Raw genomic sequence first — 20139 nt, 5'->3', positions numbered from 1 at the left:
ACTGCGTGAAAGTCTCCTCAAACTTTTACCAAAAATTTCGATCACCTTTCTAATTTCAATACACCATCTTTGCGATCACTTTTTTAGTCGACTTGTTGTCAAGAGGACACAAATCCGAGATGTTACAAGTCCATAGTTTTCAGATATTTGAGCTATATTACCGGAAACTTCTGTTTGTCTTTCGTATTCGTGTTTCCCTCTTTATGTTTTTTCTTGCATTACCCTGTAAACATCTTTTTATACTTCTTTGTTTTTCCAAATTTTCATAGATATCTGCTAGTAAGAGTCTTACCGTCTGTCTTCTAGCACGTCTAAAACTTGAAAAAAAAATCATTCTAAAGTCTATATAAAATAAATATTTTAGACAGAAACTTTACTAAAATGTTTCAGATACATATTGATAATTCAGAGATTATGCCTCTTTAGCGGGGAGAATATTTTGGAAATTTTTTCAATCATTTAATAATTTTTTATTATTATTCTCAATAAATCAAAATGATCTTTCAATAAACAATTAGTGAATTGCAAAAATAAATGTTTCCAAAGTAATAGAAAACAAATAGTGGTTGCTCAACTTTTCCTGAAAGTCGCACTGTGCCACACTTTTTGAAGGGTTATACAGAGCGTAAAATTAAAGAAAAGAAATATCACCTAAATAACTTTAATTGTAATGATTGTATTTTAGCGAACTAAGTGCCAATTTTAATGTTTTGGAGGGGTGACCTCAAATATACTAATTAATTAGTGTTTACTATAAAATTAAAGAAAAATTCACGAAAACGTACTTTTTCTGAATGAACACACATTTTTTAAGCCGGATTTGGATTTTCGACCATCAAAATCTGAGAAGTAGCTACAATCTTGAACTTATGAACCCCATAATTTAGTCAGGAGAGCGGCCAAAAGCTTGGGAACTTTAAGCAAAAAGCAGAATTTTGCACGCAATTATATAATCTATTTATCCAAAGGTAATCATTCATCTAATAAAGAATTTTCAATAATAAATTTTTTCTATTATTTCATTAAATAATGGTTGAAAAAACTTAGGTATGCAAATTTTTACACCATTTTAAATGTAGTTTTAAATGACTAGATACAACATTTAAACGAAATTGGTCGAATATTTCCTTAAAAAGGAAAGTTTAAAAATACAGCTTTTTTTTCAATCTATTACTCAGAAAATATTCGAAATTGCATATTGCAATTTTTCCTTTGTTCCGAAAATATTGCATTTTTTCCTTTAAAATTATACATTTTAAAATTGTAGAGCTTTGTATACCTTCTAATTCAAAACTTTTTCGACCATTATTAAGGTAATAATAAGAAATAATAGATAGTTATTAAAATTTGCTTTTCACATGAAGAAAAAAATTTTTTTTGGATAAATGATTTTTGTTTATCTATGAGTCCGACTTTAAATGTCTTAAATCGAGAAAAATGCGTTTAAAGTTTTAACGCATTGACTGTGAGAAACTGCGTAAAACATTAAAATTCGAAAACTTGGATTTTATTTTCTTATACATATACCTCTGTATTTATTTTATTTTGAGATTATAAGGCCGTTTTTCATTAAATAAAAAAAAAATGATTTTTCTAAAATCCTAGAGTGGATCAACTCCCTTAAGAATTATTGCTGACCTTGACTACTTTAATAATACATGCAAATCGTATTTACATTTTTAGACTATACTTTCGTATTATCTAAAAATATAATTGAAATAGTCATATATTTAACTCTAATTTGTTATGGTTATTTTTTTTACTCTAGCGGGGGATTTCTAAGACTTACGAGAATGCTTTGAAAATAAAATTAAAAAAAGTGAACTTGACGGTTTCTGTGATTCACTCTGATATTCTTAGCTTCATCCCTTTCTGTGTAGATTCTGTCTTATGTTGGATACATTCCATCTCAATTACAAAGAAATTCTTAAACAGGAAACATGGCAGAAAGAGAAATATGTAGAAAGTGTGTCGCCTTTCACATTTTCACAAGAAAAAAATGCAATCATATAAAATGTCACTTTCCAACTACCGTATGACAGCAAAAGATAGCTTTGGAATTTTCAAAATTCGAAACATTTGAAAGTAGATTCAAAATGCGCGTACCCTCTCAGAAAAATAGGTGCAAGTTGGATTCATGGGTCCATGGCACTTTGAAACATAATATCAATTAATTTAAGCAGGAAATTGCAAATCGGTGCAAGTTTAAATTACGGATCCACAAAATGGGTACTTAAAAACATAATATCACTTAATTTAATCAGGAAATTGCAAATCGGTGCAAGTTTAAATTACGGATCCACAAAATGGGTACTTAAAAACATAATATCACTTAATTTAATCAGGAAATTGCAAATCGGTGCAAGTTTAAATTACGGATCCACAAAATGGGTACTTAAAAACATAATATCACTTAATTTAATCAGGAAATTGCAAATCGGTGCAAGTTTAAATTACGGATCCACAAAATGGGTACTTAAAAACATAATATCACTTAATTTAATCAGGAAATTGCAAATCGGTGCAAGTTTAAATTACGGATCCACAAAATGGGTACTTAAAAACATAATATCACTTAATTTAATCAGGAAATTGCAAATCGGTGCAAGTTTAAATTACGGATCCACAAAATGGGTACTTAAAAACATAATATCACTTAATTTAATCAGGAAATTGCAAATCGGTGCAAGTTTAAATTACGGATCCACAAAATGGGTACTTAAAAACATAATATCACTTAATTTAATCAGGAAATTGCAAATCGGTGCAAGTTTAAATTACGGATCCACAAAATGGGTACTTAAAAACANTAACCGTATATATATATATATATATATATATATATATATATAAATTTAGCTATCACATACGAATGTGAGGCTTTTTAGGTTATGAGACCAGTAAAAGTCAATCTAAAATATTTTTAAATAAAATGAAAAACAGAATATTCTAAATATTTTTTTGATTTTTTTGATCGGAATATTTTTTTTGAATTTCGGTGCTATAACAATGATTTAAGAGACGACTTTAAATTAAGGCGATATATAAGTTATGAAATTATATAAAAACATACTTTTTCTAGAGAAACATATTTTTTACGACGGATTTATATTTTTGATTCGAATTTTAAGGAGTAGCTACAGTTTGGAAAATTTGGTCGAAATAGATTTACTAGAAAAACAATCGTGCCTCTTACTGTTAAATTTACTTTTTGAAAATGTCACCATATCTCTAGAACCATCCCATATTTTTTTGCATTGTGATGCCATACCAATGATTTACGAAGCAGACTTTAAATTATGCTAATTATACGGTGCAGGTGGTTCATAAATTATGAAATTATATGAAAACATACTTTCTCTAAAGAAAAATTTTTTTAATGGTCGAAAGAATTTTGAATAGCAAGATACATAATATTTACATAATTTTAACAAATGTAATTTTACATGGTAAAATACAAATTTTGAGCGAAATCGGTCGAATAGTTCCTGAGAAATCAAATTTTAAGAATACGGCTTTTTTAAATTTCGATTTAAAATTTTGTATTTTGCCCGGTAAAATTAAATCCTTTAAAATTATGTAAAAAATGTTTTGCTTTACAATTCAAAATTTTTTCGGCTGCTATTAAATAAAATTTAAAAAAACAATAATATTTACTAAAAGTTATATTTTGCATGGAATTATTTTTGGATAAAAAAATTTTATAATTGTGTGCGAAAAATTTTCAATTCGCATAAAAAATTCTTGAGATATGGCGAAATACGCAAAAAAATGAAATTTACATTAAGAGGTCCAAACTTTGAACCGCTCTCTGGACCAAATTAATGGAGATGATAATGGATTAACCTTATTTTTCTGATTGCGGCTGCCTCCTTTATTTTGGGGGTCAAAAATCCGAATTTGTCGAAATAAGATATGTTTAATCAGAAAAAGAACGTTTTTGTGTCTGATTTTGTAACTTAAGATATCGTGTGCCCTAATTAATTAGCCTATTTGAGGTCCCCCCTCGAGCCTTTAAGAATAAATCCCAGAACGTGAACATCCGATCATTAAATCAAAAGTTATTCAGGGTGTTCCGTTTTTTATTTTGCTTATTGTACATGTTTTCGGCAAAATAAGAAAATTGCAAGCCTCTTCCAACACAATCTCTTTTTTTCCTTTGACTTTTAGTATCTTATTCTAATTTTAGAAAGAAATTAAAATAAAAATATAACTTCTTAAAAAACTAAATTTACGTTTCAATTTATTTTATAAATATTTCACAGAATATTCTTCAAAAATTTTTTTTGTATTAAATAATGAATTTTTGATGGTTAAAAATCTTGACCTTTAAAACTGATTAAAGACATTTTATCTCACTTTTCCCTTCCCCAAATTTATCTATAATTACAAATCTGAAATTTTTGAATTTTTCAATTTTTACACATTTTTTTACATCTTTTTGCGTTTAAAAAAAATTGAAAATAAAAGGGGGAAAGTTTAGTATCTCACATAAACATTGCCCCTTGTAAGTAGCATTAAGTAAATTACAAATCCAATCCCCCTAAGTGCTTTCGCTATGTGAAACTGCCGCAAATTAAATATCTAGTTAACCTATGTAGACAATGGCAAGAGTTTTGTCTTCGCAAATAGATGTCCTTCTAGTCCTGTGAAATTGGACTTTTCCTGTAAAACTAGTAAAATTAGACTTTTTCGCAAAAATTAATACTCAAGACTTTTTTTCTCATAAAAAACTTTATCCTATTATTATACCTAAAAATTCACCTAGTTCCTCAGTAGGCTTCTTCCCCCTCCGTTTTGTTTTGTGGAAAAAAATGAGGGGTTGAAGGGAAGAATTGAATTTCATATAAATATGGCACTGTACCTACTTAGTAAGGCACTGTTACCTACTTAGTTTTCACTCTAAATTGAGTGAGACCAATTCCGAAACGATCAGACTTATAGTTTTAAAGTTGCAAGCATTTAAAGTACGAAAAGTACAATTTTGCACTTGCACTTGTTTACCCATTGCTATCTAAACAAAAGGATCACCGTTTCCTACGCATTTTTACACGTTGAATCGAATGAGACTTATGTACACACTTCATATTGCTATCCAGGTACTATCTGAGCATGTAAGGTATATTTTTCGATGTAGTTTTCTTACTGAATTAAATTATACAGAACAGGAATCGATATGATAGACAATTAAACATTTATAAGGGTTTTGTGTACCCAAAAATGGAACTTCGTACTTTATTTATTTACGCAATTTACATTGTTGCGTAGACAAGTGAGGTATTGCTTCCTATGTATTTTTTTTTAACTTAATCTAATGAGACCAAACATGAATCAAAAGAGCTCGTATTTTAAAAGTTGAAATGGAATTTTTTATATAAAAAATACTCTTTTTGAATTGAGCTTATTATGAAGAAAACACAACTTTTAAATTATTTGTCAGATCATCTCCGGATTGGTCACATTCAATTTAGTGCAAAACTTACGGTGGATAGTTTTCATGCTCAGATAGTAACTGGATATCAGAGTAAAGTGACAAGTAAGTACGATTCATTACTAGTGGTTTATATAAAAACTTTTAGAACTTTTGAACTATCTGTTCTACTGACTTGTGTATAGCCTCATTCGGTTTATCATGAAAAAATACTTAGAAATAATGTCTTACTTGTTTAGATAGCAATATCAGATGCTTAAATAGGTACAATTATAAATTTGTACTTTTTGTTCTCAAAACGCTTATTATTTCGAAACTATTGCTTCTATCGTCTCGAGATTGGTTTTATCCAATTGCATGAGGAAAAAAATGCATCAGAAGCCATGCCTCACTTGCTTATCTAGAAGAAACTCAATTCTCCCCTTCAAATCCCCCTCATTTTCCTAACAAAAGGGGGAAGCGTACAGAGGAGAGATTAGAAATTTTCAAGTATCACATACTAACTATTTATACTAACATAACAATGATTTTTATCTAGAAATGTCTTGTGTGAATTTTTACAAAAAAATACCTCTCTCTTCTTTTTTTCCCCCCATTATTACTGGTCCACTCATCGTGCAGGTCATTGTTCTATTGAAGCGGGGGTGCCATCCCCTCTGCAGAGGATCAAAATTGTGATGGCATGTCTTCGGATCATCCTCAGGGATCTTTCCCAGACCGAATAGCCCATTGTGCAGCTCCAGTGTGACGTAAATGAACTAGAACTAGAATTGGTACCTTAGCGAATTGTGTCCTAGACGAATTGCCACTACGACGAGCTGAGCCTAGGACAAACTATGCTCGCGATGAATTATGCCCGCAGAGAATTGTCACTGTGACGAATTAAGTTCACAACGAACTGTCCCACAACAAATTGTGCGTAACGAATTTACGCAGAACCCTATAAAGCAAGAATGATCATAATTAAATTTTAAAAAATAAAATTATGTAACATGTGAATAACAAAATCGCAGGTCGTCGGGCTACCAAAGCAGAGGAATCATTCACTCTGCAGAGGATCAAAATTGCGAAGGCATGTCTTCCAATCACCCTCAGGGATGTTTCCCAGACAGTCGCCAATAGCTCATTGTACAGCTCTAGTGCATAGTAAATAAAGTACCGTACCGTGAATAACAAAATTTGTAGGCTTAATAAAAATTATATGCTGAAAAGTTTAGTATTAAAAACTTATATTACTTTAATTTTATGCAATAATACTTTTAAAAGAGGGAATTAATCAGGATATAGTCTCAAACCAAGTCAACAGAACTGACGAAAATTCAATTTTTTATGTACTCCCGCCATTAACTAAAATAACAGCAGAAATTTTTTTTATTTAAGTTTTGGACACTTTCAGAAAATGTTTGCATATGTTAAGGCAAATACTGTTATTCCTCTTTGTTGTCTGATTTCGAAGAGGAAAAATTGTTCCTCATCTTCTGTCATCGAAGATTTAACCAGAATTAGAAATTTATTTTATTACTTTCGCTAAGGCGATTTTTAGCTGTCTTAAACTTCAACCCTTCCACAAATCAGAAATGAAAATAATCTATTATGAAATTAGAAAATAACCAGGAAAATAACTATGCAAAAATGATGTTCAAAATGCAAAAAGAACTGAAATAAAAATTTCAATTTTGAATTTTTTTTTTCACAAAATGCAAGTCTGCTAAAAATATAAGAATTTCTATGTAATTCTGAAATCTTCATTTGTAACCAAACAAACTGACTCATCAAATTTCAAATCTGTCATAAAATTAAATTCCTTCCCGAGCAAAACAAAATAAAATAAAACAGGGTTTTGAATTTTTATATTTCTCACAAAATGCTATCCTGCTGAAAATATCCTAGGATTTTTTTTTTCTTTTACTATTCTGAAATCTTCATTTATGTCCAAACAAACAAACGAACGCATCGAATTTCAAGTCTGCCAAATCATAAAATTAAATTCCTCCTCGTGCAAGAGAAAAACATTAATCTTCTTCGAGATGGTAGAATAATCTTTGAAAAGATTCTTTCTCTTTAGTATAAAAAAAAATAAAAAAAAGAGTTCTCTCATCGGAGCTGAAAGTGGAAACAGTGACGTCAGGAGCCCAGTATTCATAAGTCTAGTGTGGGTGGGATATTTTCAGTTCTTCACAGTTTAGATTTCAAGCAAACCATTGAAAGTCATGGCTTACCGTGGACCTTCCTATGGACTCAGTGCCCAAATTGCAAACAAGGTAAATAAAATTATTATTAGAGTATTTTTTGACAGTTTTAATGTTTTTTTCATTTTTATGCAAATTTATGCATAGATAATGAGGTAAAAATTTAAAAAAACTTTTTACCCATATATTTTTGTCCAAGTATCAAAATAAACAAGGAAAATATTATCTGATGAAGGAATAGAAGGGCGTGGTTTAAATAAAAGTGAACTTTGCATAAGGCATTCTGCCTTATAATTTGCTTCCTGACTTGATTAAAAAATAAAATGTTTAACGTTTAATGGATTCAGATAATTAATTTCAATATTTTTAGCAATTTTTATAAAACTTTTATAGTAGTAACTGTTTTAGTACAATTATGACAACTATTTTTGACAGTAATAGCTCTTCTTATTTGTTAGTCGTTGATTTTATTAAATGAATACATAAGTTATAATTGATTTTTTTTCATTTATCACTATTCTTTTTTTTTACTTAGGTTATTAACTTTAGCAAAGCTGTCACCCAATATTAATTTGGTTTTGTCCTTTATGTCAAATGTTTCTACAAGTAATTTTCGATACATGATTTTATTTTATTTTTAAAAGGAGTATTTAAAGAGTTATTTTCAAATTTCCCTAATGCACTGAATTTACAAATATTTAGTTTTTGACAATATTGAGATATTCTGATTAATTCTGATAATATATATTTATCTAAGGGAATATATTTTGTCCACAATTAATAAAACACCAATTTGCTACAGAAAAAAATCAGAACATTTAAAAAACAATAGATATGATATTTATAATCTTTTTAGACTTATTGTTAGTTAGTTCCGCACAACATTCTAGTCTATTGCTTATGTCAAGAAATTTTTATTAGTTCTACACAAGAAAAATCAATCAATCTTGGAAATTTTAGTTACACCATTACTGCAAATCCTAACTGTTATATTTTAATTGAGATATTTTAAACTCTATTTTACACACATTCATAAATTAGTCTGACATGCATAATGTAAGTTCCTTATACTACAATTTCAAAGTAGTTTCTTCATACTAAGAGCATAAGCTACAAAAATAACAGTTTTCGTATATTATTGAGACAGAGAAATCACAACTCTTAAACTAAACCTAATATAATAGATTATAAAATTCATTAACGATTAAAAGCTTCAAAATTCAAAAGTAAGAAGTAAAAAAAACTTTTGTTGTGGAAAAACTGCTGACTTGTTAAAGCCTTATGACAAGAACCTTTTTTCAACATAAGTTCAGACATGTTCAGTTACACATGACACTAAGTTCGTAATTTATCCACTTAAAATTATTTCGAGGAATATGCTGATTCTGGCTATCTCTTAAGAGGATTTTATTTTCTTACTTACATGCGACTCAGATGCAAGTGACAGACACTCAAAAGTTGTCTTCCAATGCTGTCTCGCACAAGATGTACCATGCACAAAATAAAAAACGGACCACCATGAATTACTTTTGGTCTAATGATCGGATCTTCACGTTCTAATGCTCATTCTTAACGGTTCGAGGGGGGGAGACCTCAAATATGCTAATTAATTATTGCAGACGGTATTTTAAGCTACGAAATTAGACACAAAAACGTACTTTCTCTGAATGAACATATCTTTTTTTCAACTGATTTGAATTTCTGACCCCCAAAATGTAAGGGGGTTGCCGCAATCTGGGAAATAGTTTGGTCAAGAGAGCGGTCTAAACTTTGGAGCCATATTTTCCAGATTGCGGCTATCCCCTATATTTCGTGGGTCAGAAATTCAAATAGATAAATCCGAAAAGATATTTTTATTCAGAGAAAGTACGTCTTCGTACCTTATTTCGTTACTTTAAATATCGTCTGCGCTTATTAATTAGCATATTTGAGGTCACCCCCTCGAATCGTTAAGAATGAGTATTAGAACGTAAAAATCCGATCATTAGATCAAAAGTTATTGAGGGTGGTCCATTTTTTATGTTGCGCACTGTACACGAAATTTGATGAAGCTTTTGAAAATTATCGGGGAACTAAATTATTCTCTCAATTTATTTTATAAGAAATTAATTATATAATGCTATAGTAATCTATAACAGAAAGGTGATTGCACCTTAATGAAGACGAGATAAATTAGCAAAGATATTATGTATTAACCTTCAATCCGAAGATGAAAATTAAATAAATCCACTTTCTTGACCTGAATTTTGCCCAGAGAAAATCGAGCTTAAACTTCATTCACGTCATATCTACGTCGAAAAATTTATTCTACATTAAACTCTAAAAAATCAATTATTTTTGATTCTATATAAAGAATTAAAGAAGTATTAAATCTTTGAAGTTTTGTATCACTAAGCAAGGCAAAATCATTCAACATTGCTTAATAAGTCGGGCAAAAGTAGAATAATCGTTTTCTTACAAAAATGTTGAATAAAAAAAATTGCTCAATTTTTTCGGATGGAAGTAAGTTGATTTTGGTTATTAAGACAAAGGTATATTATTTATATATAATTTAGTAGCTTATGGCTGGAATCAGTAACATGTATTAATTTAGCTTTACTACCTATAAAAATCCAAGAGTAGAAGTAATTTACAAAAGAAATGTTTTTCGATTGAGTAAGGTAAAAAAAAAATTTTTTTTAAAAAAACTGCAATGAAAGAGTAAAACAGAGCCTTCTATATTGAGTATTCTGTAAGCACGGCTATCAATATATACTTTTAGAATCCTTGTCAAAAATAAAGTTAAAAAGTATGCACACAAGGTATCTTAAATTAATATTTAAGGAAGTAAAAACGTTAATGGAATCTGATTAATCATTTTTGAGAAAAAACATCTGTTAATAGCCTTATGAAACTTTAATATTTATAATAGACTTTCCCCAGTTTCTTTTGGCAATTAAACAGATTTTTATTTTTTTAAGCCAACTTAGTCAAGTTCTGACAAATTTTTTTTCTTCGATTGAGTGACCTCAAACTCATTTGACACGAATTTAAAACTTGTATATAAAGGGTGGTACTTGTGAACAACTTGTATGTATGCTGATATCAAAATTGATTGTCTTAATTTAAATTTCTTTTCTTATTAACCGTTTAGAAGGGGACTTAAGAAATGAGTCTCGTTTCTCAATGAAATAATCAAAGGCCTGGTGCGCCTAAGGGATAAAGCGTTCGCCCCCCAATACTCCCAATGAGTTAAGCCGGGTTCGAATAGCAGCAATGGCTGGTCAATACGAATTCCGCACCAGACTCACACCGACCATATTGCTGACGTAAAATACCCACAATTAGTAGACGGATAATGGATTAGAGTCTCCTTGCTGTCGTGCTAGCAGTGGGTGGTTTTTTTCTCCATTAAACACAAATGCTGGTTAATTCCATCAAAAAAACCTCCACAAAGGCAAAAACTTGAATCAGGAATTCCCTTGTCTTTTGAATTGGGTTCAATATTTCAAGGCTAAAGAGTTGAACATCGGTAGCTGTACACTAAAAATTGGGTAGGCTGTACAACGTCGATTATAACATTAACCCTTTGACTACGAATTTTAAAAAAAGATTTTTTTTGTTCCGTTTATTATTCAAAAGGACAAAATAGGTCACAAATAAGGCAAATTTAGTATTTGGGATTCTTCTGAGAAGCGGTTATCAATTTAGAGACTGGGACATATATGTCCCGGCCGTACCTAATGGTGGAACACATATGTCCATTAGCAATTTTTAAACATTTATTGGGACAAATGAGTCCCGTTAGTAATCAAAGGGTTAAATATAATAAAATATAATAAAATAAAATAAAATAAAATAAAATAAAATATAATAAAATACAATAAAATATAATAAAATAAAATATAATAAAATATAATAAAATAAAATATAATAAAATAAAATATAGCAAAATAAATCATGTTTGTTGTTAAGTGGGGAAATTACAATATGTAAATTTTTGTAGATTTTATCTTATTTAATGAAAAAGACTATTATTACAACCTATTATTATATATTTTTGTTAAACTACAATAATACATATTGTATTGTTACATTCTCAAAAATAACAATAATAAAACATTCTTGTGTTCTCAAGCATTAAAAAATCTTTGAAAAAAGACTCTTCTCAATGATTTACTTTCCCTCACTAGCTATGTTTATTTTTTCTCTCTTGATTGACAGATTTATGGCTACTCTAATTCTCTAAGAGAGATTCTATACCACATTTCCAGTCTATGATAAGTAGCCAAAGAGGAAAAGTAAATAAACCGAATACCAATTTTTTTTAAAATCAAATTATATCGTTAGAGATAATAAGTGAAGACTACTTTACATGGTGTAATGTAAGTGTTTTAATCCGACTCTCTTGTGAAAGACTTTATAGTATCAAACCAAAACAAAGCGTTTCACTAGTGGTGACAGACTCTTACAGTAAACTTTTACAGAAAGGAAATGAATGAATTGAATGTCTTACACAGATGTAATGTGTAGGCGTGAATGCATCTTGTATTTATTTGAACGTAGATTTTATCTCAGTGGCTTGATTGTTTTAAAGATGTTAACTTAAAACCAGATCTTAATAGCGAGTTTTTCCAAATATAACTCGAACAACTTAACGAGTTTTTTTTTCTTGTGGGTAACTTTCTTTATAGAAAAATGTGTTTATTGATTATCTACAATCATTATTAATTAATTACTGTCAGTATAACTTACCTATTGTACTGACATACATATATTTATCTATAATTGAGAAATAAAAATGGAAAAAGCTGATAATCCACAGGCAAAAAAAAAAAAGAGAAACTTAACTTCTTAAAAGCAATAGCGTTTCCCCCATGCCTCTTTTTCTGGGCTATTTGTCAACAAATTGTATGTACCATGCTTCATTTTGTTAAGTGCTTAATTAACCTAATTTTGTTCAGTAATAAGTAACTTAATTTAATTATTTGTAAGCATTTCTTTTATCGATTTTTTTATATTTCCCTGCTTACTTAAAAACAACCCATTCATGTATGTATATATATATATATATATATATGTAAAATAATAATAAATTAGTTTTTCGCTCATCTTACTACTAGCTTTTAAAGCGCATTCTATTTCACATTGCGTAACACATTGTACTAGTGATATCAATTGACTACGTTTTTAAACTATTATTGCTCGAGTTTTTCGTCACACATTGTACCAGCGATATCAGTTGACTATTTCAGGAACTATTACTACCAGAATTTTCGTCACACATTATACTAGTGATATCAGTTGACTATTTTTATAAACTACATTGGTGTTACTACAATTAAGAGAATAACTACATAAACTACAATTAAGAGAATTTGCAGACTTGGTCTATTATCTCTAGAGCTACTGGATTGATGTTAATGAAATTTGATATGTACATGCATTGATACAATACAAAACAAATAACCATTCAACAATTGTAATACACACGCATGATCGTGCGCAACACTCGTTGGAGTCAGAAGAAATGAAACAATAGTTGCAGAATATAAAAAAAGGGGTAATAGGGGGTATGGTCCCCTTTTACAGATATACAGGCCTTGCAGCGAAATTTCATACCTGAAATAAAGCAGTTTGTCATTCCCTGTGGCAATTGTCCTGAATTGTCCTGTGACAATTTCATACCTTCCGACTCCAACGAGTGTTACGCGCGATCATACGTGTGTATTACAATTGTTGAAAGGTTATTTGTTTTGCATTGTATCAATGTACGCACATATCAAATTTCATTAAAATTGGCCCTGTCGTTCTAGAGATAATCGACTCAGTCTGCAAATTCTCTTTATTTCTTACACCAGTATAATACTACCAGAATTTTCCGTCACACACTATACCAGTTATATCAATTGACAACTTTTTTGACCTATTACTACCAGAGCTATCGCTTCAGGCATTCTCCAGTTTAAGCTTGGCACTTAAAATGGTACATTCAGCGTTTTCCATTAGACTGATTCAACTTGGAAATAAATGTTTTGTAGCATTTACACAAATACTTGGGCTTGCCTAATTCGAGTATGAGGATATCAAATCTAAAATTATTCTTGGTCCTAAAGCTAGAGATTTTCTTAAGGCGACATTTTTAGCTTTTTTTTTTTATCGAAATTTAAAAACGTTATATGTAACAAGGGATCTCGTAAATGTTGCCCCAGACTTCCAGGGGAGTTAAGACACATAATCTGGATTAAAATTGCATAGGAACCCATGTTCGGAAAGGTCACCGTACGTCGCAAGGAGTGCTTTTCTCTATTATGATCCATTCAGAAGTACACGAAGAAACAGTTCATATTAGGGAAGTGCTTCTAACGGCGTATGAAGACGTTACTGGGAGTAGGCTGCTTTGTAATATTAGTCATGATGTGCCCTAACTCCCTAGAAGTTTGTCGAAGCCTTTATGTGACCGCCTGTTATAAATAACGTTTTTAAATTTGTACATTTTGACAAAAAATAGACTGAAAATATCATTTAAAAAAAGTATAGCACAAAGACAGAAACTGATTGAAGATTTGAAATCAGCGATATGAAAGTATCTAAGATCTGTTAAAAAAACTCACGCAATATAAATAAAAAAGCCCTTATTTAAAATATTCTTTATATATGTCGTATATGTATTTAATGTTCTTTTTTTTAAATAAATTGGATACCTGAAATAAGATAATTTTTATAAAGAATAATTTTAAAAAGATGTTTAAAGCATACTTGATGCTGCTTGCTCAAAACAAAAAATTATTTATCTCGATTTTTGGTTTTTCTATTTAACTTACAATTAACTTACAGCAATTTTATTAATATGAAATTTAATTCTAAACGTTCAGATTCGATCATGTACTATTAATTAAATATCTGATCGAGAAGATTCTTGGCTGAAACAATGCAATTCTCTTGAAAAATATTTCACACATCTCATTAAAACGACACGGAACAACGCCAACTATAACAGCGAAGCGCAACATTGTCGCATAAAAACAACACCACTAAATCCAAATAACAGCAGAATAAAAAGCTTCTTTGTTGTTTTAACTTCATTATGAGCTTTGTCACGATGTTCTAACTGAAAAGGATATGTAAGCTGCCTCTCTTAATGGACTAAGTGATGAATTGTTTCGGTATACATTTAAAAGAAAAGTATTTGTAGACATGGTGTCTAGTCTATGGCAAAGAGGGCATTAGCGTTGTTTATATTTCTAAAAGAATAAAACTTACATCTTTGTTGTTAGCATCTGATGTAAAGTTAAAATATCAAAATTAGGGAAAAACATGTAGCATGATCATATAAGACTATAAAGATCATTGTAAATTATTATGATACGCATAATCATACATGGTCCTACTTTTATTTCAGTTTTATTTTCTTCACTATCCTTTAAAAAAGGTTTTAATTTTTACTTTCATAAAAGAAAGTAGATATAATATCATAAACATTTCAATGTGAATTTATATCCTATAAATGTTATCATTTATGGGAATATATGAAGTTTATGCCATTTTAATATTGGCATAATTTTTATACAATAAAAATTCGATTACAACATAATTTAAAATATATTAAAAAAGTTAAATGAGGTCAGATAATTTTGCTTTTATAGTTTTTAAAGACACGTGTCAGCTAAGGCAATATAATTTGAAATTTTTGACTCATGTTTACAATTTTTTTAAAAGCCTTGATAAACACAAAATTGAAATTGAAAAAAAAAAGACTAACTAAAAAAAATTATTGTATTGAATAAACGTATAAAACATGGCTATCTAAAAGTATTCTTGGGTTCAAAATCCCATTTGACTTTTTTATTTAATTAATTTTAAAAAAAGTAAAATTGAAACTAAATTGTAATAATATTAAAAAGTATAGAAAATTTCATTTCACTTTCCCTAAAATAGAGAATTGTTATAATTAATTTGCTTTAAATTCACTTTAATTAAAAAAATTACATCAAAAAGCCGTCTAAAATTGTCGTAGCCAATGCGATTCTATGAATCGAATAAATAAAAAATTAAGCATTTTTTCATTGGAAATTCGGAAAACTTTCAGTATGAAAATATGCAAATAATACAATGTTAAAATAATTTATTAAAAAAAAACTACGTTAAAATTTTTTAACATTAAATGATTTTCAATTCCGGTCTAGGTAAGTAGGTAGGTACATTATTTACGTTGCACTAGAGCTGCACAATGAATTATGGGTGACTGTCAGGGAAACATCCCAGAGGATGATCCGAAGACACTATCGCAATTTTGATCCTTAGCAGAGGGGATGGCTCCTCCGCTTTGGTAGTCCGACGACCTGAGCTCGAAGTACATTTTAGGGTAGAACAGTTTAACGAGGACCGATACTGCGCATCCTCGATCCCTACTCAGGTAGATGAAAGTGTTCACCCACCCGCTTACTAACAGCAGCTAGTGCTCCTTTGACTTTGATGTTCTATTTAGAACTGTGTATTTACGATCAATACACTCCATGACTTAATTCGGTTTTGAAAAATAAAACATGTAACAAAATATTATTAGTAGGTTGCAATATACGGGGTTACCCAAATGATTTATCCAGTTTTAAAGATTAGTTTATTTACAAGTGTACTACGTACAAAAACTAGTGATACGTGAAAAGATATACTAACCAAGCTTCTGCCTCATACTAAAATTGCTCACTGTTCAGTGGTAAACCAAATACCAACCATGAGCTCAGTTGTAAGATTTTATAAATACCCGTCACAGCAGCAGTGTTGATGACGTTGGGGTTACGTAAACTTGGGTTCAACAGAGTCAACTTTGTGAAGGACAAAGTTCAAGGCCAAAAACGTCATCATCGAGGCCAAAAACGTTGTAAAAAGGTATCACTACTGTTGTAACTGACATTCCTAGAAATTTGCTTTTGAATGTATGGACGGAACTGGCTTACCATTGGGATGTACACCAGATGACCAAGAGTGCAAACATTAAGCATTTTTAGTATATATCAAAAACTTGGAAAATGTGTGTATCTCTTTATGTATTTCTTGTTTCAGTACGTGGTATACTTGTTAAAAACAGCCCTATGGTACTAGGTGTATCACTCAGGATATTTTCCTCCATTATTTTCTCATCAAGTATAATCCTTTATAAACTTGCTTTACTTTTAATTACTCATTATTGAAAAGCTTAATTGAAAAAGGTTGCAAGAGATTTTAAGCGTGAAATTAAAAATCATGTTAAGGTCACCTTTATGACCGAAACTCAATTTTTTTCATCTCTCTTGCATAATACAACGGTTTTTAAAAGAAAATGAATTTTCCCATAAAAATATGTTAAGCTCTTAAATCAATTTATTTTGTATACTTTTCAAAGTAATTTTTTTATTGTCTTCAAGTGGTTAATAAGGCTTAAATCGAAACTAAACTTACCGATGGAGGACACGAGGAGTGTTCAAATATAAACTAGATTAAAAAAATTTGGAAGGAGGAGTTGAAACGGATTGATTTATTCCTTCTGGTTCTTTTGCATTCTGAGAAATATTGGTTCGAAGTAGAACCATAATGTTAGTATAATATCACTAACTCTAATCATAACACCGTTCTTAGTTGCTATAACCTTAATTCAGTGTAAATTTGTACCATGTTTTCGGTTATAATTTAAACCAGATTTAAAGTTTAATACGATACAAAATTTTATTACAGTGAGGCCACACCATAACCAAAATAAGACTGCGTTGCAAAAATAATAAATAAATCTTCAAACCAGGACACTATTCCTGTTGTAAACTGACCACCTGAATCTGAATATCACCCAACATTTTCCGAAAACAATTGCATTTTTTTGAAATCATTTTCAACAGATTCTAGCTTGCAGTTCTCCTTTTCTGTCCATAAGGTACACACATTTAGTCACAATTATGAATAAATAGGGGTTAAATAGAGGTCAGGAAGCCCTTGTAACAGTGAATCTCCCAAACATTTTCTCAAAAGCTTCGAAATTTTTTTTTTAATTTTTTTTCTTTTTTCATTAATTTCTCTACAAATTCTTTTTTCTAAAATTCATTCATTTGTTTATTTTTCTACAATTTATAGCAAAAATACCCTAATATTTTTTCCTGTTGGCTCTCTTTAACTGTAATGTTAAATTTTCTGAGGAACTTTCTCCTTCTACAACAACTTGATAATTTGCGATTTGTTTTATTCAAGACTTGGTCTGTTTCTCGTTGGTGTGCTAAAGAAAAAGAAAACTGGGTTATTTTCATTCCCTCTTCATTTGCGCAGACAATACGAAAATCAACTCTTTCCAGATTTGCGTACACTAAGGGAAAATTTAAAAGATCTACATGTCTACATTTATCTTATGAATATGCTAAGCGATATGAAGATCTTATGGTAATTTTACAGATAGTTTTTTAAATTCAATCAAAGCAACTAACGAGGTACATCAAATAACGCCTAGTACAATCTTCCATTTATGAAAAATGTCACTTATATTTCTTAAAATACATATTTCAAAAATTACCTTTACCATTACTTTTATTTACTCTTAACGGCTTAAAATCGCAAAGCATTTAAAAAGTTTGCATACTTTTAACATCAATCAAAAGAAACAGCTTTCAACTTTGAAACAAGCTTGTTGTAACAAATTCTGGAAGGAATTCAAAACAGTCTATTTTTAAATTGTTTACGTATAATTTTAAAGTTGATCGTTTGTAAAGGTAAACATATACATGGAATGTTTGTGTACTTCCTGGTGTTAGTTCTCCCATTTATTTCCGCAATTTTGAAAAGTTTCTCACGGTTTTATTTTTTCCTTGCATCTCTTAAAGTTAATTTTTAAATTGGCTATGTATCAGAATTTGAATAAATTAATGTTTTTAAATCTTTTGAAATTAGACATGGTACCGACATTATGAAGAACGGTGCTAGTCAACTTAGCTAAGTCAACATATTAATGTTTATCGTGTTCTCATTTATAATTGTAATGCTGAAAAAGACGTTGTACTACGCTTAATTCCTTCTTAGATGTTATAAGATGCTGATAGATGAGGCCAGGAAGTGTATTTGGGGACACCATCTCAAAGCGATCCATCACTGGGCAATTGCACTATTTACGTTTCGTATAATTGTGGTGCAGTTTTAGCATCACTGATAATAAGCTGCCTCTTCTTGAAACATCAAACGCGATAACAATTGCTGAAACTTATACCTGATGATGAATACGTCATATTGAAACGTTATTAAGTTTTTTGATTATATGTTATCACAAAAGATTCCTTTTTTTATTAATTATTTTGTCTTTAACTTGGATTGGCTACTTGTATTAAAATTTAAGCTAGCTATTTTTAAGTTTTCATTTTAAATGCAACTTCCAATCATTTTTAATTTGAAAATGTAGAATTTTGTTGATGTTAATACATTCGTTGCCGATCTTGCACCAGCAAGCTTGTTTTCTGGGACACCATTACTTAGACACCAACTCGATAGACTACAACGCGCATGCGCGAAGCCGGTAGCAAACGTATTGCTTTACTTTAATATCAATTTACCTTAGTTAGGCTACAAGTTATTAACTGAAAAAATCAATATAAATTCTTATTTTGTACCCTAACTTGCTCTAATGATTAAAGTAAATTGAGACAGAGTTTTATTCTAATTATAATTTTACTGAACTTAGGAAGATGCTTTAGATTTAAAAATGCATCAGAATAATTTTCAAGAAATTGTGAGAAGTGCCACGATAAAAATATCAATTAAGAAAAGATTTACCTATCCAAACTTCCTTTACAGAAATATTGCAAGTATTTCAATGTACTGATAACCATGTCTCAAAGCTAAATGAGACCAAACTTTTCTGATCAAAAATTATTTCTCATAAGTTATTCGTGCAGTATTGTGAAAGCCCTTTAAAAGGATTGTTTTAAAAAAACTTAAAACACTTTTGTAAGAAAATCACCTCGTTACAAATATTGAAACTTATCAAAAGGTTTTGTTCATTGTATTGTAATAGCAATAATAGGATATGCCTTGCATTTAATCATTTAATAAAATCCATAGTAATCTAGGTAATCCATAGTAATCTTGGTAAAAAGTAATCTAGGTCCCTATAAACATGAATGAGTTAGATGGTTTCTGAACTGAATGGAAGTAATGCAATTGATTACAATAATCAATTACTCAGCAATCGAGATTACTTGTAATCTTATTTACAGAATTTTCATTTGGGAGAAAAGAGTAAAGTGATTACTTTAGCTTTTGACTTTAATGCAGCCACCCTGCAACCGAGGAAATAATGTCATCACGTAGGCTGTCAGTGTCATTAGTGAATTGAAAATAGGTGGCTGAAAATTTTCTTCCATTTTACTCGCATTATTTTTCGCCTGTACGATTTTAAGTAAGTGACAAAAGTTAATCATAAAAGTGGAACAGCTAATGTTAGCTCGTCGATGAGTTTTTAAATCTGTACGCATCCCGAAATGGGTGTTTTAAAAAATGGACGCAAGAAAAATAAACCATTTCAGTTTTGGAGGC

General features: G+C 29.9%; 1 protein-coding gene and 1 long non-coding RNA gene across 2 annotated transcripts in view; one reads left to right on the top strand and one right to left on the bottom strand.

Moving 5' to 3' along the window:
• Window positions 1–219: 219 nt before the first annotated feature.
• The window catches only part of LOC139427041 (uncharacterized), a 50571-nt gene continuing 30651 nt past the window's right edge, over window positions 220–20139 (bottom strand). The window contains exon 4 of the long non-coding RNA XR_011638188.1: window positions 220–311. This is a non-coding gene — a long non-coding RNA (uncharacterized lncRNA). The remainder of the gene's footprint in view (window positions 312–20139) is intronic.
• The window catches only part of LOC107440649 (muscle-specific protein 20), a 32965-nt gene continuing 20361 nt past the window's right edge, over window positions 7536–20139 (top strand). Inside the window, exon 1 of the mRNA XM_043039057.2 lies at window positions 7536–7692. Coding sequence (XP_042894991.1) covers window positions 7642–7692 — 51 coding nt within the window. The 5' untranslated portion in view covers window positions 7536–7641. The remainder of the gene's footprint in view (window positions 7693–20139) is intronic.

The sequence above is a fragment of the Parasteatoda tepidariorum genome, chromosome X1 (genome assembly GCF_043381705.1).
Source record: "Parasteatoda tepidariorum isolate YZ-2023 chromosome X1, CAS_Ptep_4.0, whole genome shotgun sequence".
Lineage (NCBI taxonomy): Eukaryota > Metazoa > Arthropoda > Arachnida > Araneae > Theridiidae > Parasteatoda > Parasteatoda tepidariorum.
This window is presented reverse-complemented; position numbering and strand designations above follow the sequence as displayed.